General features: G+C 46.0%; 2 protein-coding genes across 2 annotated transcripts in view; one reads left to right on the top strand and one right to left on the bottom strand.

Annotated features, from left to right (window-relative positions):
* The window catches only part of LOC147124416 (zinc finger protein 475-like), a 122,686-nt gene that overhangs the window by 16,170 nt on the left and 89,383 nt on the right, over positions 1-17,133 (top strand). The window lies entirely within an intron of this gene.
* The window catches only part of lox (lysyl oxidase), a 51,071-nt gene that overhangs the window by 16,701 nt on the left and 17,237 nt on the right, over positions 1-17,133 (bottom strand). The window contains exon 4 of the mRNA XM_085986859.1: positions 13,458-13,614. Coding sequence (XP_085842985.1) covers positions 13,458-13,614 — 157 coding nt within the window. The remainder of the gene's footprint in view (positions 1-13,457; positions 13,615-17,133) is intronic.

Genomic DNA, 17,133 nt, shown 5'->3' with positions numbered 1-17,133 from the left:
TGACTCTATGATCTGGTCAGCATGGCGCCTTATTATGCTTTCTCCAATGTCCACGGTATACATCAGCGGTCCTAGTCGTGTGCAAATAGTTCCAGGCTGCCATTTCTCGGTACGGTAGTCCCGGGTCAAAACTTGTTGACCTATCTGGAAGGTTCTAGTTGGCCTTTCATTCATGCCTTGAAATTGCCGGTTCTCCACGTCCCTTCTGATGTTTGGCTTGATCAAATCCAGCCGGCATCTTAGGCTTCTATTGAAGAACATCATGGCGGGAGTTTGGTTTGTAACCATATGTGTTGCATTCCTGTATGCAAACAAGAAGTTATCTACCTTATGCTGAAGTTTTATGTCTTCATTACCCATGGCCTTTATGGCCTTCTTGAAGGTCTGGACAAACCTTTCAGCCAATCCATTGGTGGCGGGATGGTATGGGGCGGACGTGTAGTGCTTAACCCCATTGTTTTTTAAGAACTTCCTGAATTCTTCGGACACAAATTGCGGTCCATTATCAGAACAGATCTGTTCAGGCAGCCCATTCCTGGCAAATATGGTCCTTAATACTGTGATGGTTTTTTCCGTGGTGGTGGAGGACATCTTTATTACCTCCGGCCACTTGGAGTGTGCATCAACCGCGATTAAGAACATTGAGTCCATAAATGGACCAGCAAAGTCGATGTGTACCCTTTGCCATGGAGATGAGGGCCACTCCCATGGATGTAGAGGGGCTTGTGGTGGAGCGTTTTGGACCTTCTGGCATCCTAGGCAGCTCTTGGTCATTTCTTCAATGTCTCCATCGATACCTGGCCACCATACAAACGCCCTGGCTAGGTTCTTCATTTTCACTCCACCCAGATGCCCCTCGTGAAGCTCCTTTAGCACTTTATCCTGGAGTTTGGGTGGAATCACCACTCTGGATCCACACATCAAGGTTCCTCGGCACACTGACAGCTGTTCTCTTCTTTGCGAGAATGCTGGCAACAGTGGTTCGCCATGTGCTGGCCATCCCTTCACTGTTAAATCATAGACTCGTGAGAGAATCGGGTCATTTCTCGTTTCCCTTTCAATGGCAGAATTTGTTACTGGTAGACATTCGACTATGGTAGAGTGGAACATCTCCACTGGGTCTACTGTAGGTGCCTCTTCTACCGTTGGCAACGGTCTGCGCGATAAACCGTCAGCATTCCCATGCTGTTTTGATCCTTTGTATTCTATGTCATATTGGTGTGCCCCTAGAAAAAGGGACCACCTCTGTAGCCTTTGCGCTGTCATAATGGGAACACCCTTTTTAGGGTTGAATATGGAGACGAGGGGTTGATGGTCAGTCAACAAGGTAAATTTTTGTCCGTGTAGGTAATGGTTGAATTTCTTCACTCCCCATACCAGGCTGAGTGCTTCCCTGTCGATTTGGGCATAGTTACGCTCAGCTTTTGCGTCACGCTCATTGAACTCAGCTATCGGCCGTTCCGAGCCATCAGGGAATCTATGCGATAATACCGCTCCTACGCCGTAAGGGGATGCATTGCACGCCAGTCTGATTGGCAGTGATGGGTTGTAATGAGCCAAAACTTCCTTGGACGTGATTAAGTCTTTGCATTTATGGAAGGCATGTTTACAGTCTTCGCTCCATTTCCAAATTACTCCTGTTTGTAGCAGTTCATTAAGAGGGTGCAGAAGAGTTGATAAGTTCGGTAAAAATTTATGATAGTAATTTATCAATCCCAGGAACGACCTTAATTGTGAAACATTTTCAGGTGCTGGGGCTTTTATGACCGCTTCAATTTTTTCAGGTGACTTATGCAACCCTTCCTTATTAATTATGTGGCCACAATATGATATTTGTTTCCGGAAAAATTCGCACTTCGGGCGATTTGCTCGTAGGCCCCGTTCTCTCAGCCTAGTGAGCACCTGCTCCAAATTGGCAAGGTGCTCGTTGTCATTTTCTCCTGTTACAAGGATGTCGTCTAGGTAGCATTGAGTCCCCGGAATCCCTTGGAGGACTTGCTCCATAGCTCTTTGCCAGATAGCTGGAGCTGATGCTACTCCGAAAACCAGTCGATTGTACTGGTACAGGCCTTTGTGTGTATTTATCGTGAGATACTTTCTAGAGGCCTCTTCAAACTCCATCTGTAGATATGCCTGTGCCAAGTCAATTTTGGTGAAACGTTTCCCTCCGGATAGTGAGGTGAAAATATCTTCTATCCTCGGAAGAGGATACTGTACCGTGTGAAGGACCGGGTTTACAGTCACCTTGAAGTCTCCACAGATGCGAATTTTTCTCTGTTCTTCAGATTTATCATTATTCAACGTTTTCTTCATGACCGGGACAATGGGTGTTGCCCACTCGCTCCAATCTATCTTGGATAATACGCCTGCCTTTTCCAAATTCTCCAGCTCTGCCTCGACTGCTGGACGAATTGCGTATGGCACTGGCCTTGCCTTAAAAAACTTGGGAATTGCCGCATCTTCCACTTTTATTGAGGCGGTGATGCCTTTCAAGGTTCCTAGTTTCTCTTGAAACACTTCCTTGGTGTTGGCCAAGATGTCTTTTAATCGTTCAGGTATGACGTCATCACCATTTTTTTTCTTACTGGTCACCGTCAGTGCCTGAATGGAGTGCCAGTCTAAACGTATCTTCCTGATCCATTCACGTCCCAACAGCGGTGGACCGCCATCTTGTAGAACGTATAAATACAACTTCTGTATTTCCTTGCCGTTGTATACAACAGGCACCCTTATTTTTCCTTTGGGGTATACTTTCTGCCCCGTATATGTTTTCAAGATAATGGATGTGTCTTTTAAAGGTATATGCGGAAATAGCCGCTCGTAATCCCGTCGATTTATGACGGTCAGAGCTGATCCTGTATCTAGCTCCATTTTAACTGGGGACCCTGCTATCGTGAGGGTAACCCAAATGGTCTGGTAATCTTCTTTGGCAATTACATTATGTAATTTGAGACAGCTTAGTCTCTTGTTTCCGGAGTCGCTATTGCTCTTCTGGTCTTCAGAGCTACTGTCCGTCATCATTTGTACCTTTCTGTACTTTATTGATTTTTTTCCTGTCCGTGGATTTTTTGTTTCCAGATCGGCATACCCGTGCAATGTGTCCAATCTTTCTGCATTGCCTGCATGCTTTGTCCTTGAACCAGCAGTCCCTCTGGTCATGGGTGGATCTGCCGCAGCAATAACATCTCTCGAAACCCTGTGTCATTTCATGGGTGCCGAAGTCCTGTGTCTTTTGCTGTATCTCTGCAGCTCCTCTTGCGGCTGCTTCGTATGATACAGCCATACTGAAAGCCTTGTCCAGTGTCAAATCTTTCTCAGAAAGCAGCCTTTTCTGTGTTCCTTCACTTAGGAGACCGCAGACGAATTTGTCTCGAAGAGAATCTGCCAGTCCTGCCCCGAATTGGCAGTGCTTTGATAGCTTTCTTAATTCGGTGAGGTAATCAGCGTTACTTTCATTCTTGTGCTGATTCCTCTTGAAGAATTTGAATCATTCCGCTATCAGCAGCGGTGTTGGGTTTAAGTGCTCCTGTAGGGTATCAACAATTTCCTTAAAATTCTTGTCCTTTGGTTTGGCTGGAGTGATTAAGTTTCGTAACAGCCCGTATGTCTTTGCGCCCATTAGATTTAGAAGTACTGACGCCTTTTTATCATTTTCTATTCCATTTGCTGTGCAATATACCTCCACTCTTTCCACATATGTGGTCCAATCCTCTATATCAAAAGCATCAATATTGCCAGCCTTAGGCATCCTGGAAAAAAATGGCGCTTCCCGCGCTTTTCTTTCTTTCCTGCAGAAAAGATATGGCGCTTCCCGCGCTTTCCCGCCGCTGCTGCTGCTGACAACGCTGTTTTCCGCGTTTTTTTTATTTTATTTATTTATTTTTATTTACAGGTGGAGACTCATTCCCGCCGGACTCTCTGGGACTTTTCCCCCCCTCTGCTAGGTCCGAACACCGACCTGCTTTGCAGTGCCGGCCGTCTCCTGAGTGCTCCCCCCCGTCTGTTTTTGCTTTCCTCCGCCTTCGCTGCTTGGCCTCGCCGCAGAGCCAGCCGATGGAGCCCCAGCCCACCGAGGAAGGATTATTGCAGTACCTGCCACCAGCTCGGCTAGCTGGTGAAACCACAGTTTTTTTTTTCTTGCTTTTCTTTGACTTTGGATGTCTGAGGAATCGATGTCCTTGAGGTGCTGCCGAATTGCAGGTAAGTCCGTTTCCAATTCGTCGCCACTGTTGTATCCGTGTGTTAATAGAGACACTGAAGGCAGGAGTTGGTTTCACAGGTGTTTACTGAACAAAGTCTGGAGGTGAACTAACTGATCCAACACAATATACAGGCTTATATAGCCCGAGTGGCCATTACCAGCATTACAGTACACAGGGGGCTCTTAAAGGCACATACACTACAATCACAGCCCCAGGACATCGCTGCAGGAGTTTCCCAGGGCAGTGTCCTAGGCCCAACCATCTTCAGCTGCTTCATCAATGACCTTCACTCCAACATAAGGTCAGAAGTGGGGATGTTCGCTGATGACTGCACAGTGTTCAGTGCCATTCACAACTCCTCAGATAATGAAGCAGTCAATGCCCGCATGCAACAAGACCTGGACGACATTCAGGCTTGGGCTGATAAGTGGCAGGTAACATTTGCACCACACAAGTGCCAGGCAATGACTTATCTCCAACAAGCGAGAGTCTAACCACCTCCCCTTGACATTCAATGGCATTACGATCGCCAAATCCCCCACCATCAATATCCTGGGGGTCACCATTGACCAGAAACATAACTGGACCAACCACATAAATACTGTGGCAACAAGAGCAGGTCAGAGGCTGGGTATTCTGCGGCGAGTGTCTCACCTCCTGACTCCTCAAAGTCTTTCCACCATCTACAAGGCACAAGTCAGGAGTGTGATGGAATACTCTCCACTTGCCTGGATGAGTGCAGCTCCAACAACATTCAAGAAGCTCGACACCATCCAAGGCAAAGCAGCCCGCTTGACTGGCACCATCCATCACCTTAAACATTCACTCCCTCCACCACTGGCGTATCGTGGCTGCAGTGTGTACCATCTACAAGATGCACTGCAGCAACTCACCAAGACTTCTTTGGCAGCACCTCCCAAACCCGTGACCTCTACCACTTAGCAGGATAAGGGCAGTAGGCGCATGGGAACACCACCACCTCCAAGTTCTCCTCCAAGTCACACACCATCCTGACTTAGAAGCATATCGCCGTTCCTTCATCATTGCTGGGTCAAAATCCTGGAACTCCCTAACAGCACTGTGGGAGTACCTTCACCACACGGACTGCAGCGGTTCAAGAAGGCGGCTCACCACCACCTTCTCGAGGGCAACTAGGGATAGGCAATAAATGCTGGCCTTGCCAGCGATGCCCACATCCCATGAACGAATATTTAAAAAAGAGAGCTGCAGGAGGTGCGCGCATGTGTCTTTGCCAAATATCGGGCTTCTGCATGGTGCGGGGTGCCATCGACTGCACGCACATGGCTTTCCCGGCACCACATATCAATCCTGAGATGTACTGCAACCCCAAAGGCTACCACACTCTTAATGTGCAGTTGGTGTGCGACCACACCCAGCACATCATGATGGTGAATGCCCAGTATCCTGGCAGCAGTCATGATGCCTTCAACCTGTGCCAGTCCGCTGTACCAGCAATCTTCCAGCCACACTGTCGAACCCGAGTGAGGCTGCTCGGAGATAAGGGGTATTCGCTCTACATCTGGCTGATGACTCCCCTCCACAACCCCACCACTCGTGGCCAACAATCAAATAATGACAGCCATGCTGCCAAGGGGAACCTCATTGAGCAGACCATAAGGGTTGTGAAGCAATGGTTCCGCTGCCTTGACCACTCAGGAGGAGCCCTGCAGTGCTCGCCAGAGCAGTTGTCACAATCGGAGTGGTCTGCTGCATCTTCCACAACTTGGCCATCATGAGGGCACAACCTTTGCCACCATGGGTTCCACGACTACCTCAGGAGGAGGAAGGGAGGAGGGAGCCTGCAGATCCCCCTTCCAGATGGGCTGTCCGTGAACGTATCATCAGACTTCAGTTCCCCTCAATGAAACCCCAGATCCCCGTTACTCAAAACTTCCTTATCTTACCATCCCTCTGTCACACAACATCACAACGTCCTCATGGGCACAATGCTGAAATGAAAGCCACCACAAGACAAGCATTCGAAATATAATTTATAAATTAATAATTTCAATATAACATTACAAAGTCAATTAATCACCCTTGTACTTTCCCTTAGTGTCTGTCTTCCGTGTTCCTTTGCCTCGCCTAGTGCTTTTATGCAGTACTACCCCAGCAGCTGAAGCATGACTGGTGGAAGGCTGCTGACTTTCAGTGGGGGAGACTGCAGATGGCCTTGTGGGACAACCTCAAGCAGCTCTAGGCCTAGAAAGCCTGGCTGTAGACTGCACCATCTCAGCATAGGCGGCAGAAGTCTGGGCTGGCTGGGTGACGGGCAACTGCAATTGCACTGGCGGAGTGGCAGGTGTGGGAGTACAAATGCTGTCATCCTGAGAGAGGACAGTGGGTTCTTGCTCCACTGAGCCACTGCCACTCTCCCGGGGTGGCGCCTCAGCATTCCTAGCCACCTGTTGGAGCAGAGATTGCTGAACTGCTGTGAGACCCCACAAGCCCCTTTCCACACTCATAAACACAGCTACAATGGCAGCAGTCTGTGCTTGCGTGGCAGCAAGCTGAGCCTGCATGATAGAAGTCTGAGCTTCCTCTGCAGCACTCAGACATTGGGTCGCAATGTTCATGTGAACCCTTGTGCATACCCAGATATTTCAAGCAGTCAACATGAATTCAGAGGGAAAGATTCTGCCTAACTAGTCACTAACTTTTTTTGAGAAAGTGAATTCACAACTGGGTTCTGGAAAGAACATAAGAAATAGGAGCAGGAATAGGCCACTTGGCCCCTCAAGCCTGCTCCACCATTCAATAAGATCATGGCTGATCTTGGACTCCAAGCCACTTCCCAGCCCGCTCCCCATAACCCTTCACTCCCTTATCTTGCAAAAATCTCCCTATGTCCACCTTTAAATGTATTTAATGACCCAGCCTCCACGGCTCTCTGGGGCAAAGAATTCCACAGATTTACAATCCTCTGAGAGAAGAAATTCCTCCTCATCTCAGTTCTAAAAGGGCAACCCTTTATTCTGAAACTATGCCCCGAGTTCTAGATTTCCCCACGAGGGGAAACATCCTCTCTGCATCTACCTTGTCGAGCCCCCTCAGTATCTTTTATGTTTCAATAAGATCACTTCTCATTCTTCTAAATTCCAATGAGTATAGGGCCAACCAATGATGGGTGATACTAGAACTAGGGGGCATAATCTTAGAATAAGGGGCTGCTCTTTCAAAACTGAGATGAGGAGAAACTTCTTCACTCAGAGGGTAATAGGTCTGTGGAATTTGCTGCCCCAGAAAGCTGTGGAAGCTACATCATTAAATAAATTTAAAACAGAAATAGACAGTTTCTCAGAAGTAAAGGGAATTAGGGGTTACGGGGAGCGGGCAGGAAATTGGACATGAGTCTATGTTCGGAACGGTCATGGTCCTGTGGGTAACGGAGCGGGACCGTGTAGCCTGGTTCTGCTCCTACTTGTGTTCTAATTATGTGTTAGATTTCAGGAGATGGTTCTATTCCTGTTCCTGGCTGGGGTGGAGATCACCTTTTACAGAAGGTAAGTACTGTAGAAAATATAGGGACAGTGATCTCCTGGATGAGTTTCGATCGCCTAGATGGGTCGGAGAGGAATTTCCCAGATTTTTTTCTCCCAAATTGGCCATTGTTTTTTATCTGGTTTTTCGCCTCTCCCAGGAGATCACATGGGTTTGGGAGGGATGTAGAGTGATAGTAGATTTGAGGTTAGGATCAGATCAGCCATGATCTTATTGAATGGTGGAGCAGGCTCGAGGGGCCGATTGGCCTACTCCTGCTCCTATTTCTTATGTTCTTATGTAACCTGCTCAACGTTTCTTCATAAGTCAACCCCCTCATCTCAGGAATCAACCTAGTGAATCGTCTCTGAACTGCCTCCAATGCAAGTATATCCTTCCTTAAATAAGGAGACCAAAACTGTACGTAGTACTCAAGGTGTGATCTCACCAATACCTGGTGCAGTTGTAGCACGACTTCCCTGCTTTTATACTCCAACTCCCTTGCAATAAAGGCCAACCTTCCATTTGCCTTTTTGATTACTTGCTGTACCTGCATGCTAACTTTTTGTGTTTCATGCACAATTAAATAATAATTTGCTTTTTTATTTTTCCTGCCAAAGTGGATAACCTCGCATTTTCCCACATTATACTCCATCTGCCAAATGTTTGCCCGCTCACTTAACCTGTCTCTATGACTTTGCAGATTCTTTGAGTCCTCTGCACAACTTGCTTTCCCACCCATCTTTGTATCATCCGCAAACTTGGCTACATTACACTCGTTCCCTTCATCCAAGTCATTAATGTAGATTATAAATAGTTGAGGCCCCAGCACCGATCCCTGTGGCACCCCACTAGGTACCGTTTGCCAAACGGAAAGTGACCCATTTATCCCGACTCGCTGCTTTCTTTCTGTCAGTTAGCTAATTCTCTCTCCATGCTAATATATTACCCCCAACTCCGTGAGCTCTTATCTTATGCAGTAACCTTTTAGGTGGCACCTTATCGAGTGCCTTCTGGAAATCCAAATATACCACATCCACTGGCTCACCCTTATCCACCCTGCTCGTTACATCCTCAAAGAACTCCAGCAAATTTGTTAAACATGATTTCCCTTTCATAAAACCATGCCGACTCTGCTTGACTGCATTATGATTTTCCAAATGCTACTGCTTCCTTAATGAAGGACTCCAGCATTTTCCCAACGACAGATGTTAGGCTAACTGATCTATAGTTTCCTGCTTTCTGTCTCCCTCCTTTCTTAAATAGGGGTGTTACATTTGCAGTTTTCCAATCTGCTGGGACCTCTCCAGAGTCCAGGGAATTTTGGTATATTGCAACCAATGCATCCACTATCTCTGCAGCCACTTCTTTTAAGACCCTGGGATGCAGGCCATCTGGTCCAGGGGACTTGTCGTCTTTTAGTCCCATTATTTTACCAAGTACTTTTTCCTTAGTGATAGTGATTGTCTTTAGTTCCCCCCTCCCTGTGGCCCCTTGATTATCCATTATTGGGATGTTGTTAGTGTCTTCTACCGTGAACACAGAATCAAAATATTTGTTCAGAGTCTCTGCCATTTCCGCGTTCCCCATTATTAATTCCCCATTCTCATCCTCTAAGGGACCAACGTTTACTTTAGCTACTCTCATCCTTTTTATATACCTGTAGAAGTTCTTACTTTCTGTTTTAATATTTCTTGCCAGTTTACTCTCATCATTCATCTTCTGTCTTTATTATTTTTTTAGTCATCCTTTGCTGGGTTTTAAAAGTTTCCCAATCCTCTGGCCTCCCACCAACCTTGGCAACATTGTATGCCTTAGTTTTCAATTTGATACCATCATTTACTTCCTTAGTTAGTCACGGATAGTGCTCCCTTCTCTTAAAATCATTTTTTTTTTAAATTCGCTTATGGGATCTGGGCATCACTGGCAAGGCCGGCATTTATTGCCCATCCCTAGTTGCTCTTGAGAAGGTGGTGATGAGCCATTTTCTTGAACCGCTGCAGTCCGTGTGGTGAAGGTACTCCCACAGTGCTGTTAGGTAGGGAGTTCCAGGATTTTGACCCAGTAATGGTGATATACCTCTAAGTCAGGATGGTGTGTGACTTGGAGGAGAACTTGGAGGTGGTGGTGTTCCCATGCATCTGCTGCCCTTGTCCTTCTAGGTGGAAGAGGTTGCGGGTTTGGGAGGTGCTGCTGAAGAAGCCTTGGCAAATTGCTGCAGTGCATCTTGTAGATGGTACACACTGCAGCCACGGTACACCAGTGGTGGAGGGAGTGAATGTTTAAGGTGGTGGATGGGGTGCCAATCAAGCGGGCTGCTTTGTCCTGGATGGTGTCGAGCTTCTTGAGTGTTGTTAGAGCTGTACTCATCCAGGCAAGTGGAGAGTATTCCATCACACTCCTGACTTGTGCCTTGTAGATGGTGGAAAGGCTTTGGGGAGTCAGGAGGTGAGACACTTGCCGCAGAATACCTAGCGTCTGACCTGCTCTTGTTGCCACAATATTTATGTGGCTGGTCCAGTTAAGTTTCTGGTTAATCGTGACCCCCCAGGATGTTGATAGTGGGGGATTTGGCGATGGTATTGCCGTTGAATGTCAAGGGAAGGTGGTTAGACTCTTGCTTGTTGGAGATAGTCATTGCCTGGCCCTTCTGTGGCGCGAGTGTTACCTGTCACTTATTAGCCCAAGCCTGAATGTTGTCCAGGTCTTGTTGCATGCGGGCATGGACTATTTCATTATCTGAGGAGTTGTGAATGGCGCTGAACACTGTGCAGTCATCAGCAAACATCTCCATTTCTGACCTTATGTTGGAGGGAAGGTCATTGATGAAGCAGCTGAAGATGGTTGGGCCTAGGACACTTCCCTGAGGAGCTCCTGCAGCGATGTCCTGGGGCTGTGATGATTGACCTTCAACCACCACAACCATCCTTTATGCTGGGTATGACTCCAGCCAGTGGAGCGTTTACCCCCTGATTCCCATTGACTTCAGTTTTACTAGGGCTCCTTGATGCCAGACTCGGTCAAATGCTGCCTTGATGTCAAGGGCAGTCACTCTCACCTCACCTCTGGAATTCAGCTCCTTTGTCCATGTTTGGACCAAGGCTGTAATGAGGTCGAGAGCCGAGTGGTCTTAGCAGAACCCAAACTGGTTATTGGTGAGTAAGTGCCGCCTGATAGCACTGTCAATGACACCTTCCAACACTTTGCTGATGATTGAGAGTAGACTGATGGGACGGTAATTGGCCAGGTTGGATTTGTCCTGCTTTTCTCACTGGAATATTTTTTTGTTGCGAGTTATGAAATATCTCCTTAAATGTCTGCCACTGCATTTCAACTGTCATACAGTACCAGATCCAAGATAGCCTGCTCCCTGGTTGGTTCCATTACATACTGTTCTAGGAAACCATCCCGGATACACTCTATGAACTCCTCCTCCTCAAGGCTACCATGGCCAATTTGATTTGTCCAATCAATATGGAGATTAAAATCTCCCATGGTTATTACCATACCTTTTTTACAGGCCTTCATTATTTGTTGCTTTATACTCTGTCCAACAGTATTGCTACTGTTCGGGGGCCTGTAGACTGCGCCCACCAGAGACTTTTTCCCCTTATTATTTTTTTATCTCCGCCCAAACCAATTCTACATCTTGATCTTCTGAGCCAATATCACTTCTCACCACTGCACTGATCCCATCCTTTACCAAAAAAGCCACCCCACCTCCCTTTCCTTTCTGTCTATCCTTCCGAATTGTCAAATACCCTGGAATATTCAGTTCCCAGCCCTGGTTACCTTGCAACCACGTCTCTGTAATGTCGATCAGATCATACCCATTTGTATCTATTTGTGCTGTCAACTCATCTATCTTGTTACGAATGCTGCGTGCATTCAGATATAGAGCTTTTAACTTTGTCTTTTTACCATTTCTCCTTGTTCTGGCCCCATTTTCTGTTGCACTCTTATTTTTAAACATTCTGTCCCTGTCACATTCTGGTTATTATTTCCCCCATCTCTATCCTGCTCTATTGTTTTCTCATTTCTCATTGACTTTTTAAATTCCCGCTCACCTGGACCCTCCCTCCACACTATTTAGCCCTATGACATGGTAGAATTAATGACTTAAATATAAATTAAGTGAATCACTGCTGTAAAAGCTGATCCACAATATAAATGAGCTGTTTTATACAACATCAGGACAGCAATGCAAGCTAGCATTTCAGAAGTGCAGGTCTGCAACATAAATAGATCTTCAAACAACTGCCCCAATTCTGTCCCCCTACAGAACATGATGCTTTACCTCAGTCAGGCTAATTCTAGGAATTCCAAACACATTTCAAAATTAAATCCCCTTAACCATTTTGACCTAAATCTCATGCTAAATACATAAAATATAACCAAAAATGTTAGGGCACTGATAAAAGGTAATAGTTAAAAATTTAAACAGCAACAAATACAATTTAGAATAATGAAAAATGTCTATTTTAAGAAAAGCTAAACTCCAAATAATATACAGCAATTCAGAAAGCAAAACATAAAATCAGCAATTGTTCAATCCCCCTCTCCCTGGATTCCTTGCAAATCCTTGTTTCACTTTGCAGTGTGTCCTTCAGATTAGCAGTTTTTCTTAGACTTGTGCTCTGTTCAACTTCTTCCCACTGTGCCATGTACTAAACTGAGCACTTTTTCAGGCCAAGTTCCTTACAGCCTATTTCCTCAATAACAGTTGCTGCAACCAGTTATCCCTTAAATATTCCCACGGTTTTCATCTCTACTACCCTACCTGCCAAATTTGCCTTTTCCTAGTTTCAACCTTTGTCTCCTTGTTCTACTCTCGCAATTTAGTTTGAAGTAATTTTCCAGATCTACCTTATGCTATCTTGTATACACTAGTAAGATAGTAAACATTGTTGTAAATTAGAAACAATAGTGCTCCTGATACCAATCCTTGGTGAACCCAACTCAGCACTCCTCCTCCACCCTAACATATCTCCTCCAACAAGTTCCTACTGTTTTCTACCTTTCAGCCAGCTTCTTATCTATTCGTAATTCCTGCTTTATTGCTCTTAATGGATAGCCTTTTGTGCAGAACTTTGTCAAATGCTTTTTGGAAGTCTAGATACACTTAAGTTGTAGGGTTTTCTACAGTCCACTTGAGATAACACTTCTTCAAAAAGATCAAGAATCCTTGCTGATTTTTGTTTACTAGGTTAACATTGTAGATAATCCTCGGGTTTACTCCTGATAGTTGATTCCATTATAGTAGTAAGACTAATGGGTTTATAGTTACCTGCATCTGTTTTATTGTCTTTTTGAAAGTGTGCATCAAGTTAGCCAGATTTCAACTTACTTGTTCCTCCCCAGTGTTCAACTCTCTTGTGAAGACTCAAATCTTTTCCCTGCCTTTTTTAGTACTCTAGGATAAGTACCATCCACCCCTGATGATTTATTTGTTTGAGCTCTTTGCCCTGTCTAATACATCATCATCTCATTTATATCCTAATCATTCATTCTAGTTGGGTTACCACTACTTAAGGAGACCATGTTGCTTATGTCTTCCCTTGTGAATACTTGAATTTGTGACCAGCCCACAACTTAGCATTTTTTGGTTATGTAGTCAAATTCATAGAATTATAGAAAGTTACATCTCAGAAACAAGTCATTCAGCGGTATTTCTCCATATGAGCCTTTTAGTCTAATTCACTAGAGGTATAAACATTGGTTGGCTGCTGTGTGATTAATTTATCTTTCACATACCTGTGAATGTGCTGTGCAAGCATATCTTCTGTAATACCCATAGTCACAAGAGGTGTCCTCCAGACAAAAACTAGCTTTGTGTCCTTCAGCAACTTTTCTGTGGGAGGAGGCATCCAGGAGATCATAATGGCTAAATTCATCCATGCTGTGGTAGTGCCTGCGATAAAAAGTTTACTTTACTACTACTGTGCTTATATACAAATAACAGTTGTTGTGACAGGAAGCTCACCAGTACTCTGGCTGTGGGTTTTATCTGGTTAAACTCCAAAAGAACTCCTGCGTACACGTGGGGCTTCCTAAGCTCTCTAGGTTTGAGTAAATGGGATGTGCCACTATTGAGAGTGTGCGCTCTGTGTCTGGCAAATACAAAGCTCTACCTGGGTGGATTTTTCAGTAGGTTGGTTTGGAGATTCTTATACTTGGTGGTGGATTTCAGTGTATGTCAGCCATCCAGCTGACCAAAAACCTATTGCCATAATTTTGTTTTTCTAATTATTGTGCATTGAACTCCAATGGCGCAAAATTCGGATCTGTAGCATCTGTTTTTTGGGTGCTATGAGTGCTCTTAGCGCTTCAAAATGGCATCTGAGGTGCCCACACACACTTGTGGGGCAAATCACACCAGACACCATATTGGTGAGGGCATTAGCATGTACACAGTGAACGTCTGCTGGAAGTATGCAGAGCAAGCAGATCATGGTGTCAATCAGCGAGCAATGCTGACTTGACACTAGTGCTGCCAATTTTTGAGCTTAATGCTCCAGCCTAACACCCCTCTCATCCTTGCACAGCTGAACACGCATTCAGCAGCAGGATGGACCCCCCCACCAGTACTATTTAAAGGGATCATCAACTACTTACAGGTTAGTTGCTGGTTGATTGCTTCTGGCTGTTGCTACGATTCTACAAGTGTTTGGTGTTTTAAGAACATAAGAAATAGGAGCAGGAGTAGGCCAATCGGCCCCTCGAGCCTGCTCCGCCATTCAATAAGATCATGGCCGATCTGATCCTAACCGCCAATCAACTATCACAGAACCATCTCCTGAATCTAACAGAATTAGACACACGAAATAGGAGCAGGATCAGGCTACACGGCCCCTGGGCCCGCTCCGCTACCCACAGGGCCATGTCCGATCCGAACCTAGACTCATGTCCAAATTCCTGCCCGCTCCCCATAACCCTTAATTCCCTTTACTTCTAGGAAACTGTCTATTTCTGTTTTAAATTTATGTAATGATGTAGCTTCTACAGCTTTTTGGGGCAGCATATTCCATGGACCTACCACCCTCTGAGTGAAGTAGTTCCTCCTCATCTCAGTTTTGAAAGAGCAGCCCCTTATTCTAAGACTATGCCCCCTAGTTCTAGTTTCGCCCATCATTGGGAACATCCTCCCCGCATCCACCCGATCCAACCCCTTCACAATCTTATATGTTTCAATAAGATCGCCTCTCATTCTTCTGAACTCCAATGAGTAGAGTCCCAATCTACTCAACCTCTCCTCATATGTCCATCCCCTCATCCCCGGGATTAACCGAGTGAACCTTCTTTGTACTGACTCGAGAGCAAGTATGTCTTTTCTTAAGTATGGACACCAAAACTGTACGCAGTATTGCAGGTGCGGTCTCACCAATACCTTGTACAACTGCAGCAATACCTCCCTATTTTTATATTCTATCCCCCTAGCAATGAAAGCCAACATTCCATTGGCCTTCTTAATCACTTGCTGCACCTGCATACTAACCTTTTGAGTTTCGTGCACCAGGACCCCCAGATCCCTTTGTACTTCAGTACTTTCCAGTTTCTTGCCATTAAGATAATAACTTGCTCTACGATTTTTCCTGCCAAAGTGCATAACCTCACACTTTCCAGTATTGTATTCCATCTGCCAAATCTCTGCCCACTTACTTAGCCTGTCTATGTCCCCTTGCAGGTTTTTTCATGTCCTCCTCACTCACTACTTTCCCTCCCATCTTAGTATCATCTGCAAACTTTGATAGGTTACACTCGGTCCCCTCCTCCAAATCGTTAATATAGATTGTAAAGAGTTGGAGACCCAGCACTGACCCCTGCGGAACACCACTAGTTACTGATTGCCAGTCCGAGAATGAACCATTTATCCCAACTCTCTGCCTTCTGTTAGATAGCCAATCCTCTATCCATGCCAGAATATTACCCCCAATCCCATGATTTTTTATCTTAAGCAATAATCTTTTGTGTGGCACCTTGTCAAATGCCTTTTGGAAGTCTAAATTTTCTGTAGTTGTTTCAAGTTGTCAAAGTCTACAGGGAGTGGCAGGTGCTGCAGCACTTTTTCCTGACTTTAAGGCTTCTGCAAAACCACTTGCTGCCAGAGATGGGTGCACTAGTAGGAATCCCCCTTGGAATACAGCATGACTTAGAGAATGAACAGAGACCACTCAGAGCAGGACAAGCTGCTGGAAGGGGGAGAAGGGCTTTCAGCAGGAGGCCATATCTGCCCAGGGTGTTCAGGGAGCAATTCTCCTCCTACTTGAACCTTAGCAAGGAACAATGTGTGAGATGTCTGCGCTTCAGCAAGGATGTGCTCACTGAAATATACCACCTGCTGCAACAACAACTGCAACCTCCGAGTAGGGCAAGGACCACATTGCCATTGGCTGTGAAGGTGACCGTGGCGATGAACGTTTATGCGTCTGGCTCCTTCTAGGCTGGAGCTGGAGATATTTGCAACATCTCGCAGTTTGCCGTCCATTGTTGCACAAGGGAGGTCACTGAGGATCTCTAGTCAAAGAGTGCTGACTACATTTTATTCTCTCTTGCTAGAGAGCAGCAGGCGGAGTGAGCACATGGCTTTGCTAGAATTGAAAGCTTCCCCATGGTGCAGGATGTCATTGACTGCATGCACATCGCTTTGCGGGCACCACATATCAACTCTGCCATGTACCGGACTGAAAGGGATTCCACTCCATCAATGTCCAGCTGGTGTGTGACCATGGGCAGTGAATCATGCAGGTATCCTGGCAGCAGTTATGATCAATGTTCCCGTTAGGTGGCACTCTGGAGGTCCCGTGCAGGCCACTCAAGCATGCCTGTGCGGAAATTTGAATGGGCCATGCAACCTGTAAAAGGGGCTGTGCACCAAAAAAAAAAATTAGCAGGAACATTGGTCATGATGCTTTCATTCTGCAGCAGTCCGCTGTGCCATCTGCATTTGATCCACCATGGAAAACCAAAGGATGGCTACTGGGTGACAAGGGCTATACACTGACGACATGGTTGATGATGCCCGAGTGCAACCCACGCACATGTGCGCAGCATGCATACAATAAAGCCATGCTGCCACATGAAATGTGACAGAGCAGACCATTGGTGTGCTGAAACAACGCTTCCACTGCCTGGACAGCTCGGGAGGAGTCCAGCAGTACTCAGCAGAGCGGGTGTCGAGATTCCTGGTGGTCTGCTGCATATTGCACAACCTCGCCATCATGAAGGCACAGCCCTTGCCACCAGCTATACAGCGAGCAACTGAGGAGGAAGGGATGAGGCAACCTAGACAGCCCCTTTCTGACTGGGCTGTCCGTGAAGAACTCATCAGAGTGCGATCCCGGTAACTGCAACCCCAATTCCCCTTCACCAACAGTCCCACACCTTACCTTCCCTCTGTCACTGACCATCACAGCATCCGCTTGGCCACAAT

Source organism: Somniosus microcephalus, chromosome 1, assembly GCF_052327205.1.
Source record: "Somniosus microcephalus isolate GS21.2 chromosome 1, FLI_Smic_1.0, whole genome shotgun sequence".
NCBI classification, from domain to species: Eukaryota; Metazoa; Chordata; class Chondrichthyes; order Squaliformes; family Somniosidae; genus Somniosus; species Somniosus microcephalus.
This window is presented reverse-complemented; position numbering and strand designations above follow the sequence as displayed.